The 18139-nt window shown below is 40.3% G+C and overlaps 1 protein-coding gene across 2 annotated transcripts; it reads right to left on the bottom strand.

The window, feature by feature from the left end:
• Window positions 1-827: 827 nt before the first annotated feature.
• On the bottom strand, window positions 828-6244 carry LOC100285374 (heat shock 70 kDa protein). 2 transcript variants are annotated; one of them, XM_008645595.4, is made up of 6 exons: window positions 6039-6244; window positions 4063-4163; window positions 3907-3985; window positions 3244-3813; window positions 2498-3118; window positions 828-1776 (listed from the first exon to the last, which is right to left on the bottom strand). In XM_008645595.4, the coding sequence occupies exons 1-6, from the start codon at window positions 6099-6101 to the stop codon at window positions 1147-1149; spliced, it is 2064 nt and encodes a 687-aa protein (XP_008643817.1). In that variant the 5' UTR covers window positions 6102-6244; the 3' UTR covers window positions 828-1146. The 2 variants fall into 2 exon arrangements, with proteins under 2 accessions (XP_008643817.1, NP_001151739.2); NM_001158267.2 differs by having other exon boundaries at window positions 869-1776; window positions 4063-4136; window positions 6039-6209.
• Window positions 6245-18139: the final 11895 nt, after the last annotated feature.

Genomic DNA, 18139 nt, shown 5'->3' with positions numbered 1-18139 from the left:
TATAATCTGAACTCATAATCTATGTATTTGTTTAACTGTTAGATTATTTGCGCTGGATTATATAATCTGGAGAGATTATAATTTGAAATAAACAGGATCTAAGACTCTCCAGCAATAAACTCTATATCGTTATGTACTCTAAATCTAGCGAACTCAGTCTCTTCTACAGTGTTCAGCGATAAATTGTAAAACTTCCTGGAAAATAGCGGACGGTACCTTCACATGCTACTCCTGACGCATCACTGTGCACACGCTATATAGCCAGTCTCGCGTCTTCCTCTCTCCACTTTCCCTCTTGTGCACGTGATGGTTGTGGGACCCATAGACCATGGTGTAAACTGAACACCAGAAATTGATTTAAGTACACAAAAATGACATTTTTACATGTAATTGCAAATTTATTTTTAGCAAACGAACCAAAGATTATTTTTAGAGTTAACCAACATGAATTAATATATATACAATAATACTGGATAATTGATTTCCTAATTAATATAAGTTCACAAAATTGTCCAAGTGTCATTTTTGCATTAGTTAATTACGTCATGTTCAAATTATATGCAAAAGAGTGAATAAATATGGTATTTTATGTATTTTGTTAACACTGTAGAAATAGAGGATAGAATGGAATTTAAGGGATGCTACTGGAGACAGTCTAACACTCTATCTATATCTTCTCTATGTGTTAGACTGCTCGGTGGTATACAGAACAGAATCTGATGGTGTCTCTGTGAAGCTAACTAAAAAAATACTTAAAAAATATAAGAGACGGCTCTTCACAAAAGTACCATACAATCTCTTTGATCTGACCTAGCGTTCTCAGAACATTGCCAAAGTCACAGTTGTTGCCACCCTTAATATCACCAATAGTCAAAACACAGGAACAAATATACTTCAACTCATTAACAGAACTCGCCGATGGTTTTCGCTGTGCGAGTACATCGGGCAGAACAAGGCTTCATATGCAATAAAAGCCATGACAATGTCGTGTGACCTGTTTCACTGCAGGAGAAAACAAGAGGGGTAAGTTCATAGATTATTGCAACACAGGTTACACCTCATCTGAGACATCTGACTATCTGCGTTCCCAAAAAAAACGAGCTACTTCTAAACAAGCCGCTACAATTCCCTTGAACTCCCGCAGCCTCACTTCTTAACCTCCTCATACTCTGCCTCCGGCGCCTGGTCGCCGCCACCCTGAGGTCCAGATCCTGACTGCGAGCCGCCAGAGCCACCACCAGACATGTGCTGTCCAATCTTCGAGACAGCCTTGTTGGCAGCCTCAAGCTTGGCCTTGATCTTCTCGATGTCATCCGAGGCCATCTCCTGGCGGAGGTCAGCGATGGCAGCCTCGATCTCAGATGCAACCTCTGCCGGGATCTTGTCCCTGTACTCTCCAAGACTCTTCTCGATGCTGTAGATGGTGGTGTCGGCATTGTTCCTGATGTCAATGAGGGCTTTCCGCTCCTGGTCCTTCTGGGCATGCAGCTCAGCTTCTTGCACCATCTTCTGGATGTCAGCCTCCGACAGCCCACCCGAGGATCGTATGGTGATGTTCTGCTCCTTCCCGGTAGCCTTATCTTTGGCTGAGACAGTCACGATTCCATTGGCATCGATGTCGAATGTAACCTCAATCTGAGGCAAGCCTCTTGGGGCAGGTGGAATGCCCACGAGGTCAAATTCACCAAGGAGCTTGTTGTCTGTAGCCATTTCACGCTCACCTTGCAACACCCGGATACCTACCTGGGTCTGGTTGTCAGCAGCAGTTGAGAACACCTGCAAAATTGAAGCCCAACATCAGATCGAAGTAACGCCACACAAATAAGGGGAAACCCGCTAGTGCTACATGAGTCAGATCAAAGTAAAAAAGGGAAAAAAAACATCTGAATACATTGGACCTTGTAGGGAAACAACCACAAATAATAGAATTGCATGATTAGCAAGAAAGATCATAAAGCATTTAACATAAGTTAAGATGCAGCTTTTCACATGAAGCCGTATCAGAAACTCAACACAGAATGAGAGGCCAAACAGAACATAGCATTGCAACTTCGTGACCATACAAAAATAACAGATGTGAAGTGTCAAGACAAAATACACTAATACAAGTTGGACTAATTAGTTGCCCGTACATTGCTACGGTTTCTATATATCATATAGGTATACCTTGTTTAAATGAGATATATTTATTAAAACATGATTATATTTTTATTTTCCAATTAACAGTATTACATATTTATAATATTGCTTCTTTATACAACACAAGCAAATGTGTGTCTCATGGTTACAGCACGAGGCCACGGGTGCAATGACTCGGGTTCCAATCCCCTAGGCCGCACCTCCATTTTTTGTTATTTCCGCGAGAGGCCTGGTGGCTGGGCACGCGGGCGAGGGGCGCTCAGGCGATGCACGCCTATTTTGGTGCTTTATAGTTGTAGTAGATTAGGGAACCTCAAACAAGATGAAACTGCATGCTCACAAAAAAGGGGCAACTCACCTGACTTTTCTTTGTGGGGATTGTAGTGTTTCTGTTGATCAATCTGGTGAAGATACCACCGAGCGTCTCAATACCTAGTGACAGGGGAGTAACATCAAGAAGAAGAAGCTCCTTAACATCTCCACGGAGAATGCCACCCTGAAGTGCAGCACCCATGGCCACAGCTTCATCTGGATTGACTCCTTTGCTTGGGTTCTTCCCAAAGATTTCAGAGACTACCTCCTGCACCTTTGGAACCCTAGTCATTCCACCAACAAGAAGTACTTCATCCACCTCTTTAGTAGATATTCCGGCATCCTTCAAACAGTTCTTGCATGGATCTCTAGTTCTCTCAATCAGATTGTGTACAAGAGATTCAAATTTTGACCTTGTCAGTGTGATGTTCAAATGTTTTGCCCCTGAAGCATCAGCTGTTATGAATGGCAGATTGATTTCTGTCTGAGAAGTCGACGAAAGTTCAACCTTTGCCTTCTCAGCAGCTTCACGAAGCCTTTGCAGGGCCAATCTATCTTTCGACAGATCTATGCCCTCAGTTCTCTTGAAATCACTCACCAAGAACTCCAATAGTGTATTATCAAAATCTTCACCACCCAAGAAAGTATCACCATTTGTTGCTTTGACCTGAGTAGCAATACATAGAATCAAATCAAAACAGTGTGTAATTCAGAAGATGTTTCCACAATGAAAAAAGAGTGATTCAGAAAACGTTTCCACAATGAGTTCACTTGAAGGTTATGGAGAGATACCTCAAAAACTCCATTTGAGATCTCCAGAATAGAGATATCAAAAGTTCCTCCTCCAAGATCAAATACCGCTATCAAGCCTTCCTTGTTGTTCATTCCATAAGACAGAGCGGCTGCTGTAGGTTCATTGATGATCCTTTCAACATCAAGGCCAGCAATGCGGCCTGCATCCTTTGTGGCCTGACGCTGAGCATCATTGAAATAAGCTGGAACAGTAATCACTGCCTTTGAGATAGACTTGCCAAGGTAAGATTCAGCTGTCTCCTTCATCTTGGTCAGCACAAATGCACCGACCTGACTTGGTGAGTACTGCTTGCCATCTGTTGTTTGAACCCAAGCATCACCATTTGGAGCCTTCACGATTGTGTATGGCACCATCTTCATCTCTTTCTGTGTCTGTGGATCATCGAAGCGTCGCCCAATTAACCTCTTTGTTCCAAAGAAAGTATTCTGGGGGTTGGTTACTGCCTGGCGCTTGGCTGGAGTTCCAACAAGTCTTTCACCCTTCTGAGTAAATGCGACAACAGATGGTGTTGTTCTCGCACCTTCAGCATTCTCAATAACTTTTGGGTTCTGCGGTCATTTAATATAATTACATAATTTAGCAACAAAACCAATATGATAGACAAGGTCATGAAGGGCGAAAATCCCTAGGAGTAAGCTCACCTTTCCCTCCATAACCGAAACACATGAGTTAGTTGTCCCCAAATCAATCCCAATAACCTCATTTCCAGCAGCTTTTGCACTGAAAGAAGTTACCATGCAAATTAGCATTACCAAAATCAGAAAATATTAAGAACTAAAGCAGGAGATAATTATTACCTGAAAGGTCTTGCAAAACTTCCCCATTTTGAGCAAACGTTGGCAACACATGTTGACTGTATGCTGGCACCCAGCTGAAACAAGTACATTTGACTTAGGCCCTGTTGAATCCTAGAGGGATTATAAGAATCTAGATGGTAGATAGAGATTTTGAGAATCTGAATTTAGAATCTAGAATAGATAGTAGATAAAGATTTTGAGAATCTGCAAAAATAATCAGATCTGTCTGGATTCCCAGATAACACTCTTCACAGTGGATGCATTGTACTACCTCCGTTCTCGAATATTTGTCGCTCACTAGTTCATTTTTGAACTAAACTGCGACAAATAAAAAACAACGGAGGGAGTACATGATAATTGTCAAGATACCAGCTGTTTCTGGAGATGTTATGACAGGATACCTGCTTTTTCCTGTCTTCTCATCTCCAGAGAAAAAAAAAACTGGCATCTTATTTTGAGCCCTATAGGTAGACCAACTAACACTAAAAATTAGCAGCAAAAGTTAGCTTTTCCTGGGCTTGTTTGGATCCATTAGCACTAAAAATTAGCAGCTAAAATTAGTATTAGTGAATACAAACAGACCTGCTAATTATTAAAAGAGAATTATGTCCATGGCCCAAAAAAAACAGCTACTTTTTTGGCCCTTCTAGTTTTGAACTTTCTTATGTTATTTGACCCAAAAGGTATCTTTAGTTACTTATGTGGCCCTTCCACTAGTTTTGGGACTAAACGGTGTTAAGTCAAGGGTGAATTGACGATTTTGACCCTGAGTGAAAAATGAAACAGAGCCTAGTTCGTCTATGCTCAATTTTGAGGAATATTTCACATGGTTTAAAAATATTTCTCAAAGCTAAACATAGACAAACAGAACTCTGCACTAATTCAGTTTCCACCTAGGGGCAAAATCGTCAATTCACCCTGGACTTAACACATTTAAGCTCCAAAACTAATGGAAGGGTCATATAAGTGTCTTTTATATAAGGCCCCCTTTGGCAGGGCTCTGGCTCCTTGGCTTCTCTGGAGGAGCCGGAGCCATTTTGCAATTCGTTTGGCAAAACTGTTTCTCTTGTGTTTCTTTCGAAATTCGAATGATGTAGTAGGAAAATGTTGGAGCTGGCAGAAGGCACGTTTTTGGTTTGGGTGCTCGGGCTCCCAACAAGAAGACAGCTCCAGCTCTTGGAGGGCTCTCGACGAGAACCCGTTTTTTTACTGTTTGGTAGGGCTTCACAATAAACCTGAGCTAGAGCCGTCCAAAGAGCCGTGCCAAAGGGGCCCTAAGTAACTAAAAATAGCTTTCAGACCAAATGGGTAAGTTCAAAAATAAAGGGTTAAGAAAGTAACCCGAACATTTTTTTAGGGCCAAGGAAATAATTCTCTCAATTATTAACTAAGGGGCTGCTAACTATTAGTTCCATGAGCTGGTTTGGAGTTGCTAATAGGTACTAATAGTTCATATGCACCTTCAACTTACTACCCAACCACCTATCCACCTATTAGCAACAGGCCCTCAATAAATCAAATAGAACTGAATACATCCACTGGAAACAAAAACCTGAGTACCTGAGAGGCCATAGCACAACTACAATTTATTCATGGTTAACTCCACACCAGTATTGAAAATTTGAGATAACACCACTAGTAATGCTAATAAATCCCTGCACAGGGAAGCAACCGACAATCTGAGTCATAACACCATGTCCAAGTAAGACATTCTACCACAGCAGTAATCCAGTAACTTCCCAGAACTGAACTAATCAGTTAATACCCTCTAGTGCTTCGAATCTAGAAGCACTAATCTATCCTCGTCCGAGCCAAATCAAAGAGAACGTGGGATCCTATCTAATCTAGAATCACTCTTCCCCATTAACAATTCCTCGTCCGGATCAACACTGTAACACTATATTACAAGCGACGAAACTGCTAGTTGAGTATGAATGAAAGGGAATCACGGAGATGAAGCAGATGAGGGGCCTTACGGATCCGAGAGGGGACGCAAGCTCCCTTCGGCGCACGGCGCGGAGGAGCAGGGACGCCGCCATAGATGGCTGGTCCCGGGCGATAGCGTGCGGAAGCAAGGGTGGCTGCGGCGCGGCGAGGGTTTTGGAAGGGGATGCTTCGGGACTCGGGAGACCGCAGGGGCAAGGTCGGAAGGGGGCTTGCGAAAGTGGCTCTGACTTGTGATGGCCTGGTGGGCTTTTATGGGGTCGTGGCTGCAGCGGACGAATGGTGACTGAACGGCGGGCCACCACGTCGAGCGGGTGTGAGATCGAGCGGCACTGCACCGCGGCCACGGAAGGCTGTAGAAACCTCTCGACCGAGAACCAGGTTCTCCGAGGGTTTTCCTGCTTTTTTCCCAAGCCAGTGGTAACCTAACCTCATAGGTTTCTCGAAAATGGGCCGAAGCATGGAGCTCCTTTCTATGCTGCTTGCCATTTCACAGCCCAAGTCCTTAGCATTCTGTGACCTTCGTGAGACTGACGAAGGTGGGTTAGATCATCTTCATCAACTTATTCATCATATCTTTTATTGTACCTTTTATTTTAAACTTATTTTATAAACAGTATAGTTTATCATGTAAAAATAATGTATTGTAAGACCATATATACGATTTGCTAAAGAGAGCTTTAGAAGTGGTTGTTTTCCGGTTTTCAACTAGAAAAAAGAATATATTTGACCTCCCTCACTTTTTTTCGTGCACACACAAAAGCACAATGTATAATAAAAACACAGAAATATGGAAATTTACTCTTTCTTTGCTTTTGGGTACCGGTACAAAAGGAGAACGAAGTGCTCTCCAATTTAGGCTATTTCTCGTGGCTTTCCTATCTTACCTCTTACTACTTCACTTCTTATCTCAAAATTTATTATGTAACTATGTGTAATCGTATAGTTTATAATACAAAATAATATTTTGCACGGTCATATATGCATAGCTATTCGGAGACATGCTTATTCGCTAATCACCCTCCCGCGTGCATGCATAGTGTCATCCGTGTGTCAACAACGCAACGCATTAATCCATGTGTCTCAATAGTGCTTCACCTATATTGGGGTTGTTGTGAATTATCTAGGTCCTTTAATGATGTTTTGGTAATTAATGATGAAAGGATCACGATGCCCAATAGGGAGTAAATTAGGCTTTTCTAAAAATCAACAATAATTAAAACCTAAGCAAGAGCCCAACTTCACCCCAACAAATAGCAATAAGAGAATAATACTAGAAATACAACAATGATAAGACAATACTTTAAATACTTGATAAACAAATACACAATGTAAAATGCTTGAATTAAGTGTGGAATGTAAATCAAGGTTTAGAAGACTCCTCCAATTTTTCCCGAGGTATCGAAGAGTCGTCACTCTCCCTAGTCCTCGTTGGAGCACTCGCGCAAGGGTATCGCTCCCCTTTGGTCCTCGCAAGAACCAAGTGCTCACTATGAGATGATCTTTTGTCACTCCGGCGCGGTGGATCCCTCACGGCCGCTTACAGTCTTGAGCCGGGTCACCAACAAGATCTACAAGGTGATCACCGAGCCCCCAATGCCACCAAGCCGTCTAGGTGATGCCGATCACCAAGAGTAACAAGTCGTAGACTTTCACTTAACTAAGAGAAGCCTAATGCATGCGGTGTGTGCTCTAGGTGGCTCTCGCTAGCACTAATGAGGTCCAAATGCGGGATTAAGATTCTCTAATCACCTCACTAGGCTTTATGATGCTTGCAATGCTCTACCAACGTGTAGGAGTAAATGTGGGCAGCAAGACAATCAATATGGTGGTGGAGGAGGGTATAAATAGCTCTCACCCACCAATTAGTCGTTACAGGAATTCTGTTGCGCATGGGCGCACCGGACAGTCCGGTGCGCCAACGGTGCGCCACCGGTGCGCCAACGGTCATCTCCAACGGCTAGTTCTGATAGCTAGTCGTTGGGCAGATGGCACACCGGACAGTCTGGTGTGTTGTCCGGTGTGTCGGCTATAATTCAACTTCTGAACTCCGCTCTCTCGGGTTTCTGCGCAGGGAAGGGTCTTCCCCGGGCTAGGCTGGCCCCACTTGACAGAGGGCGCACCGGATAGTCCGGTGCCCCTAGGACAGAAACACTAGTTTATGTTTTCTACTGTTTTTCAAACCGGTTTTCGTTCTAACTCGTGAGTATGTTCTAGAGTGACACCTAGCACTATATGCGAGTGTGAATATGCACCAACACTACACTAGAACTCTCTTGGTCAAACTACTCATCGACAACCCCTCTTTATAGTACGGCTAAAACAGAATAAAAGACATAACTATATAACGAGTGTCTGCAACTCCTTGACACTCGGAATACGAAGACCTTCACCTTTTGTTTCGTCGCTTTAACTGTCGCTTGAAGTTATTATCTCCGGGATTGTTTTTACCGTTGTAGTACATCTTTCTGTAATGCGACCTAACTTACCATTTGTTTCTACAAAACACACGTTAGTCACATATAATATTACGTTGTCATTAATCACTAAAACCAACCAGGGGCCTATATGTTTTCAAATGACAACCATTTGTGGACTAACAATTCTTGGAGAAATAAGAATGCAGGTTGGACCACAGAGAAAATATATATCTTAGAGACTTAAAGCATTGGTCGTGGGTCAAGTGAAGGCAAATGTATAAAATAGGTTTGTTTTTGCCGGTCACCAGGTGTTTGGAGAATGAATTGACCGGATTAGTAGGCTAGATATTCATACTATAAAAGAGGGGTCAATGACTCTAATCTGTATAAAACTTAGTGCATCATAAAGCATCTCGTAGTTGCATTTGCATGAGGACTAAACCCTAAAATCTTTTCAAAAGCATGTTTGGAAAGTGGGTATGATCTATGGTCGGCGGACCGTCCGCGTCTCACTCAGAGAGGTCCGAAGTATGTTCATTTCGGAGTGGTCCGAAATGTTTGTACTGCGGACCGTCCGCAGTCGTGACCAGAGAGGGTCTGAGTTTGCACAAGTCCCTATGTGCTTGTGCGGACTGTCCGGCCGGGGTCGGTAGACCGTCCGTAGGTACCAAAATAGATTTGGGCAGGGACTATGTGTTTTTGGTCGAATGTACTATGGACTGTTCGGGGTTTGGGCCCGGATAGTATTGACTCCCAAGTCGCGGAAAGTCCGGCCTTGGAGGGCGGATAGTCCGCCCGTGTAAATCGACTTTGTCGGTGCTCGGGTGCTTTAAGTTGTCAGGTCTCAGACCATCCGGTCAGGGTTGGCGGACCGTCCGGTCCTGCCTTTTTTCTGACGCTCTAGCATGTTTCAAACGGAAAAAAATAGTCGTTACTTGTAGACGTACCGTCCGACCGTAAGGCGTGGACCATCCGCGTGTGCACAGAAAGTGGGCTTCTAGCACATAAATGATTGGAATTGTGTGAGAGGCTATAAATAGAAGTTGAGCTCGTATGTGATGACTCTCTTGGCCATTCCTAGCACTCATTGAGCACATTTGTGATACTCCAACTCACTCTCACACAATTTGCTTGAGATTGCATTTTAGTGAGAGGTTGAGAGCTTCTAGTGCATTTGCATCGATCGGTGATTCTTGAGGCACAAGGTGATACACCGGCAGGTGTCATCGACTTGTTACCCTTGGAGGTTTGCCGCCTCTTATACGGATTGGTGATGTCTCCGTTGAGCTCTCCGTGAAGGTTGTGGAGAAGTCGCAGTTGTGATTGTGAGAGGTTCGCGTCTACCTCGCCGGAGTGACAAAGGTGACACTAGTGGAACCGAGGTAACGAGTAGTTCCTTGTTCACTTGGCTTAAAGATCAAGTCGTGTCTTGATGAAGAAGCGAGTGAGAGCTTGGAGTCCACCTCAACGTGGATTAGGGGTGATCGGCAAATCACCGATACCACGGGAAAAAAATCTGGTGTCTCTTTTTCCCACTTGTTAATTTTATTGCTAGTAGCTAGTGATTATTGAATTGTCATTCACTTCTAGCTTTGTTATTGTTGATTTCCATTAGTTGCTTACTTGCATTAGCTAGATAATTTATATATTTTGTCGTATTGATTAAATTTCTCTAGTGTTGTTATTGTTAGTCAAAAAAATGTCTATTCACTCCCTCTAAACAGTGTCCTAGATCCTACAATTGTTCACTTCGGATTAAAGTTGATTGTTTGAATTGTTGCAGCTAGCAACTACAATCAATAGAGATAAAAACATTGTAGAAGAAGTCGATACAAATTAAAAACCAAGCCAATAGACTGATCAGTGATTTGCAAATATTCCTCGTGTGATCTTTGTTGTGTGTATACCTCGTTACAAGATTTTCTAAAACTCAACGAAAAAGGGACATAAGAAAATAGAATGTTACACATGCAGTTATGTACACATGTCGCCTAGTTAAAAACCTTGAAAAAATATATTGCCAATAAAATAAAAAAATACAACAGATTAATTTTACTTAAAATTGTCATGCATCCTCCGAAACATATTATTTTTCAGCGCAGTTTTGTCATAATTTTGTCACAATCTGGCCCAAGGTTTAGGTAAATCCTAGCTCGGCCACTTTCTTTGCTCTATATAAAATGTTATCTATATGATATAGAAATTGTAACAATACACAGTTATCTCGCTAATCTCTACTACTCCTTATGTGTCTATCGTAGACGTTCACATTCGAGGATGGTGCACGGTTCTGCCGTCTTCCCCACGTGTTGCACGCCTGCCATCGCCAGCGCTCCCTCCGCGCTCCATCCTCGAATCCCACCTGCGACTTCCTTCGATGGTGCTTTTTTCTTTTGATGGCCAGCCCCGCAGCGGCTCCCTGGAATAATGGTCCCAGATAGACTGGTTAAAACGCACGCCTGCCAGCCATCGCCGTCGGGTATCCCGCCCACGAGCTCGCGCCCCCACCAACCCCGCCCGCCACCAAGCTCACCGTCGGGTATCCTGCCCTACACCACTCCCGTGTCGAGGTCCACTCCCATGTCGCGGTGTCCTCCTCGGCCTCTCCCCCGTGACCGATCTCTCTAGGGAATACCGGGGTCGCCTCTCCCCCGCGATCCAAAAACTCGGCGCGACTGAAAGTAGCCTAGAGGGGGGTGAATAGGCTACACCTAAAAATTTTCACTAAAAACTTCGAGATAGGTTAAATTAAAGTTGCACTGGTGCAAACCGGTTCAGTTGATTTTAATTACAACTGAACAAGTTTGAACCTGCTCAACTTAAATTAGATAATCTGTTAAACAAATACGAAGTAGTGAAGAATATAGCTAAAGACTTGTCCTACACAAAATCTACTTGAATGGATAATATGAACCAACCAACGAATTTAAAGCGCTTAACAAGAACACACAAGAACACGCAATATAACCCGAGGTTCGGCAACCACCACAAAGGTGTCCTACTCCTCGTTGAGGAGCCCACAAAGGGCCGGGTCTTTTCCAACCCTAATCCTCCACAAGCCGACCACAAAGGTCAAGGCAATCTCTTCTCAAATAAGCTCAAAGAGCGGGTGATACAAACTTCTTGGGGTCGTCCACAAATTTGGAGACTCTGTAATACTCAAAAATGTATAAAGGGATTATATAGTGATTTCCTTATTATATGTGTCTCATTTGCATCATAAAAAGAGCATACATAAAATTTAGAGATGAACTAAAACGAATGATAAAAAAAATATGCATCATGTTAGAGTTATATGTTTGTGCATTAAATAAAATAATAAGGTAATAATAATAAGATGATAATTCTTAGAAGTGGAATTAAACCCTAAATTTAAAATTAGGGTTTTTGAAAATGAGAAGAGGAGAAATGATATATAAAAAATAATATAATTATATTTCCAAAGTTGGTATTCTAAATTCCACAACATGAATTGAGAATAAATTAGGCACAAGTTTGAATTCAAATTAGAAATTCAAATTGAATTTGGGAATAGAGGAAGGGGAATAGAGAATAAAAAAGAAAAGAATAAAAGGCTATTTGGGCCTCAGACCTCCATTTCGGCCCACCAAGGAATTGACCCCGCGCAGCTGAAAGTTGCCTAGAGGGGGGTGAATAGGCAAGTTAAAACTTTTTCAACAAAAACTAGAAGCAAACTGGGTAAAACTGAATTGATCTCGAAATTCACCCAGTTAACTTTGGAAATGAGATGTTCTAAATGATCCACAGGGTTCAAAGTAGTAGATCTGAGAAGGGCACTTCTCAAGATCCACACACCAAAAAGATATAAACAAATCTTTCACGGAATGGTGAGAGAACGAAGAACACAAACAAACACAATGAGCAAGAACACAAGAGACACAAGATTTATCCCGAGGTTCGGTCACACCACCAAGGTGCCCTACTTCCTCGTTGAGGCGCCCACAAAGAGCCGGGTCTCTTTCAACCCTAATCCTCCCTTTGCTGACCACAAAGGTCAAGCCCACACAATAATCTTTGCTCAAACGAGCGGGTAATACAAACTTTCTTGTGGTCTTCCACAAAAATTGGAGACTCACAAGAGACACCTAGTCGTCTAGGAGCTAGAAGCTCCAAGAGTAATGAATCCACAAAGAACTCGATGTAGTACCAAAGCTCGAATGAAGAAGAGTAAGAGAGATTTGGAGATGAAGCACAAAAACCGCAGCTCTCAAACTCACTCAAAGATTTCTCTCCAAAGATTTGAAATGGGAGAGGCAAGAGGTGTGTGAGAGAGAGTGAGAGGTGTTTCTCAGGTTGGGAATGAAGTTTTGTGCGTGCTCTACTGTGGGGAAGAGTGTGGGAGGTGTATATAAAGGTGCCCCCAAAAGCTGGTGGCCGTTGGGGAAATCTGACTGAAATTCGGTTGAACCGGTTCTAAAACCGGTTGAACCGGATTCCACCAGTCGGTTTTCGGTTCACTGGCGGACTCAGTCGGAGACTGGACCGGACTCAAATTCGGTTCAACCGGTTTCAAATTCGGTTGAACCGGATTCAAAATTCGGTTGAACCGGTTTCAAATTCGGTTGAACCGGTTTTCCAAAAATCTGCACACGACTTTTTCTGACAGGACTGACTGGCAGTGACAGAGGGGAACAGTGCAGAAACCGGTTGAACCGGTTTGCAAATTCGGTTGAACCGGTTTGCAAATTCGGTTGAGTCAGGCCGAAATTCGGTTGCTCCGTTTTGCAAATTCGGTTGAGCCGGGCCAAAATTCGGTTGGTCCGTTTTCCAAATTCGGTTGAGCCGGGCCAAAATTCGGTTGAACCAATTTTTGAAATTGTTGCGTAGCTTTTGAGAAAAGTGAAGTGAAACAAGGGTAAAATGGAAGTTTTAGATCAAGGATTTTGAGCTTTAGTACCAACACCAACCTTCTTTATGGATCCCTCTTGATAGTACGACGATTCCTATACTCAAGTTAGATAAAATATAATTAAGTAAACTCCTTGAGTCATTGGTGTCTCAAGTGTGATTTCTCCATGGTGTTGCTTCATAAGGATCACAAATATCTTTGTCTCACCTTTTGAAGCAAACACAAATCGAGCATGTGACTTGTGCCATTTCACCATATATGAGTTCAAATCATGGCTTCAAGTCACCTTACTGATGCATCAACATGTTGTAACTCTTCATAGCTGATTAGTTCATCGATTTAGTGCAAGTACTCTCTTCTTCACCTTAGCCATGGTACCTCGGTCTACAAGCCATCGCTTGGCCTTCACCTTCGCTTAGTTCCTCGAAGCCCTTTCCTTGCTATCTTCACCCTATCAAGTCATTCTTGAGTCACATCCTATTGAGCATCCATTGAGAGAATCATTTCTTCAATATTGTGAACCTTGCTTGAATGTCATCTAGATATAACTGCTAAGATCAATCAAGCTCTAGTTTGATTCTCATATATTCATATATGGACTAATAGTAATATGGTCAAGTCAATTCACGATTCCTCATATCTTATTCACTTTGGCTTGACCAATCCTCTTAATCACTTCAACCTCTATTATGATCATATTTATGCATAGTGATTTCTCAGGACTTGTCCATATATTCAAACCAATATAGAGACCATATTATATCCATTTGCATTGTCTCACTGGTTATTTGACCTTGTGTTGAACCTTGTTCACTGATCATTATACACTATTCAAGTATGTTCATCATACTGAATTTCCTGTTCAACACTTAGCAAACTTGTTAGACCTTTAAATGTGTTGTTATCCAAATCACCAAAACTCACAAAAGGGATAAATGCACTTTCAATCTCCCCCTTTTTGGTGATTGACGACAACACATTTAAAGCTTACATAAGATTTGATAAATAAGATTTTGAATCCTATGATATAGTTTCCTCCCCCTAAATATGTGCATTTCAGAAAATACCAATTTTGTACTCAAATGCCAAAAGCACATATTTGGGTCAAAGTATGGAGACAACTTATATCATACTATTCATAGGATGCAGTGCGTCATAAAATAAACGTGATGCTCATGACATAGTATGCACTAATCAACTTTCTACATCTTATGTTTTTCTTATGACTTCCTTTTTTTAATTATTTCTCCCCTTTTTAAAGTCTACACTTAGTTACATAAGACTAAAGGTAAGCTTTAATGCACAATTTCTCCCCCTTTGTCATAAATCTCCAAAAGGATACAAAGAATATAAAGGGTAGAAATTATGATTAAGCAAGATGGGAACACACTATTATGAAAAGGGTCCTTAGATGGCACAAAGGTAATGGAGAAGTGACATAAAGTGATGTACCTTTGCATTTTACCTTTTCAAGGGGTGTTCCACACTTGTGTTGTATTTATAGTTCATTTTGCAATCCCTTGTTGGCATAATTGTGACATAGGTCCAAGATATCAAATGAATATTGTCATACTAATTGATAGATAAATCTTGATACCTGGAGTCTAGATGTCACCTAGCATTTTCTTATCAAAACAAGAGGCAGCATGAAAATTGCACAAGTATGGATTATACAACTAGTGATCATGTATGAAAAATATCAATTGAAAAACACCAATTGATACAATTTGATAGATAAGCATATCACTAATAGCATATTACACTAAGTTCTCCTCAAGTTTTAGTGCACACACATATATATGAATTCAATTGATATCTGTTGAGAGTACTTATTTGCAACTTAAAGTACCATTGGCATAAAAGGAGTATCAATTGAACATAATCATGCAACATAAGAAACATGTGCACTATTTAATCAATTAAGTTCTAGACAGGAGAATTTATAAGCTATGCTACTTTAGACATTTGCAATCTAAAAGAATATGATACATGTTTACCAGTTTTAGATGATTTTGGAGTAGCATATACAAGAGAAACTCATTCTCTTATGAAATGTATAGAAGATACATTTATTGGAATAAAGAATCTTTGATACCCATCAAAATTTGCAGTGGAAGCGATTGTATTTGCTTGAAGATTCCTTTCTAATTTGAGACTACACACATAATAGACTTGAAAATGAAGTTAGTCTCAAAGATTCAAATTATAGACCATTCTCCCCCAAAATGTGTGAATACAAGTGATGAATACTTGTTTAGCTTATGCACTTGGACTTGTGAGGCCAGGGGATTAATTTCTACAATTTGAACCTTGGTACAAATAAAGTATGAAAATATGAAATTGCACCAATTTAAGGAATTACTCATAATCAAACGGTATACTAATAGACATGATATGCAATATTTTAAGCCAAGATTCAAGTGCAACCTTATGATGTGACTTAAGATATTGCATATACATGCATACACTAACTTGTAAGAGCCTAGATACACAAATGTAATACAATAGTTCATGGAGTGACACACCTTTGTTCCATGCCATATGGTCTTCATTATAATCATGAATTTCTATCTTAGCTTTTGATAGGCTTGACATTTCAAAGAGAAACTTATCCTCTTTAAACGATCAAGAGAAACTCATTCTCTTCAAAGAACTACACAAATTCACTAAAAGAAAATGTTAGTCTTTAAGGACACAAGATATAGAATGAGCTCCCCCTAAATGTATGCATCAAGTACTTGAATTACTTGTAACATGCACTTGATTCAATTAAGATTCTTAGAGGAGTTCATCATATATCTTGGTCAAGGCATAATATATTTGAAACAATTGAATTTATGCTAGAGAACACATATCGTTCCCCAATAGAACTAATCCATGGGGTGACATGTGGTAAATATTTGATCATTTCCTTGGAACCACTCATCCTCATTTGATGTTCTCCAAGGTGTGAGACTACAAAACATGAACTTGAAGAAATCATTAGCCTCACAAGATATAGGCTAAACTCTTCCTCAATTTGTGCATGCAAGAGTACACAAAGTACACTTATGCACATTAACAATACGAGGTTAAAGGAGATGTTTGCACTATATCTTGGTTTAACATAACATGCTTTACATAGATGATGAAAATTAAACCAATTAAAAGTTTAAGAACTAAAAGTATATCAATTGAAATCTTGAAGGGTAAAGCATGCTAATATGAACCTCAAACCTCATAATGAAGGATATCATATAAATATGTCACTGCATCTTCATTATTTGGTTGACAAAAAAATGTAACTCCCTTCTTGAATCACTGTGATCTCTTTTCTCTTTACGATTTCATCCAACCAAGTGATCTTGAACTTCTTTCATCTTTTCTTGATTCGATCATATTTTATATGAGATCAATTGAAACTCAATGATTGAAACAACCAAGACTCTTATATCCGTAGATTTTGAATCCATCTTGAAAGCACTTGGAAGGACCTTATTGAAACACTTAGAAAAGAGAGCATTAGAAACACAAGGGAGGGTTTCACAAATGATGATCCTTATATACGGATGGCAAATGAATCATCATTATTGAAACCCAAAAGGATAGACTAAATTCCTTTAAATAAGTGCACACATATAGTTGATGTCAAAGTTATATGCACTATTGAACATTTTATATTGCAAGGAAATTAACCTATACTATGGTACATCCCACTAAGGATAGAATACTAAAACAACTGAAGGAGAGGAAGTTTTCATACCTTGGCCTCTTATCAACTTCTTCTTACTTTAGTTGAATAGTATCCTTTAAGCTTGTGATTTATCCAATTTAAAACAAGCACCATCTCTTAACATAGATTTTCCTAGCTACTATCTCCAAAGATGATTTATACATTCATTATCGAGCACCCAACTTGATCCATTGAAGGAGTGATCCTGCAAAACAAGTTTAAGCTTCATATCTTGGTACCCAATTTGAATTGGGTCCTTTGAGATTAGTAGTAAGAGCCTTGAGTACCCACACAATCCTTGTGTAGGCACCCACATATACTTGACAACCATCTTACATGGTTTCAAGTCAATATTTAATCACATAGATAAAAAAACTAGAGTTAAGAATAGGAGCCTTTTCTCCTTTTATTAATACATCATTGTGTTGCCTTCTTGATGATGAACCTACCTTGACTTTGGGTGCACCTAGCTTATCAAGGTTAGTCACACAAGCATTCATATCATAAAGACAAGTTATGCATGGAATTAACAACTTAGTGATCCAATTCAATGTGAAGCATTTGGATACCGATTGAAGTAGATTTCTAAGATATCAAAATATGGGTTTCCAAAAATTTAGAGTGTGGATCACTAATTGTACCTTTTACAGTTTAAAAATCATATCCATGTTAGTGCATTGTATGTCATGAATATCAACAAAAAGATTCTTATGCACTTTTAGATTTAACGATAAGGGAATTTTAAACTGCATCAAGAGTAGCTATTTAGAAAACAAAGATTACAATCCATATGAATGAGATACAAATTTACCATTTTGGATTGTCTTAGATTAGCTTACTCAAGTGAAACTTATTCTCTATGACACAAGATATATAATGTTCTCCCACTAGATATGTGCATCAAGTATTTGAATGACTTGCCACATGCACTTTCAATTCAGTTAAGAGTCTCATGAGGAGTATATTACATATCATGGTCAAGGCATGACAAATTTGCAATGAATTAACTTATGCCTAAGAATACTTACCACCATATAGAATGTACCATTTATTATACCAATTTGACAGATCTTAATATCTGTGGTGGTGTCACCTTAGTATTCTTCTTTTCATCATTTATGGAGACTTCCT

Source organism: Zea mays, chromosome 5 (genome assembly GCF_902167145.1).
Source record: "Zea mays cultivar B73 chromosome 5, Zm-B73-REFERENCE-NAM-5.0, whole genome shotgun sequence".
Taxonomy (NCBI): Eukaryota; Viridiplantae; Streptophyta; class Magnoliopsida; order Poales; family Poaceae; genus Zea; species Zea mays.
The sequence above is the reverse complement of the archived record's forward strand: the minus strand, read 5'-3'. Positions and strand labels throughout refer to the sequence as shown.

What these genes read in the sequence shown, in the direction of transcription:
- LOC100285374 (XM_008645595.4), bottom strand. Translation starts at nt 6,101, where the DNA reads ATGGCGGCGTCCCTGCTCCTCCGCGCCGTGCGCCGAAGGGAGCTTGCG. An exon ending in TTTCGGTTATGGAGGGAAAG is followed by an intron (nt 3,814 to 3,906) that starts GTGAGCTTACTC and finishes AAATGACCGCAG; the next exon opens with AACCCAAAAGTTATTGAGAA. An exon ending in TCCCCACAAAGAAAAGTCAG is followed by an intron (nt 1,777 to 2,497) that starts GTGAGTTGCCCC and finishes TCAATTTTGCAG; the next exon opens with GTGTTCTCAACTGCTGCTGA.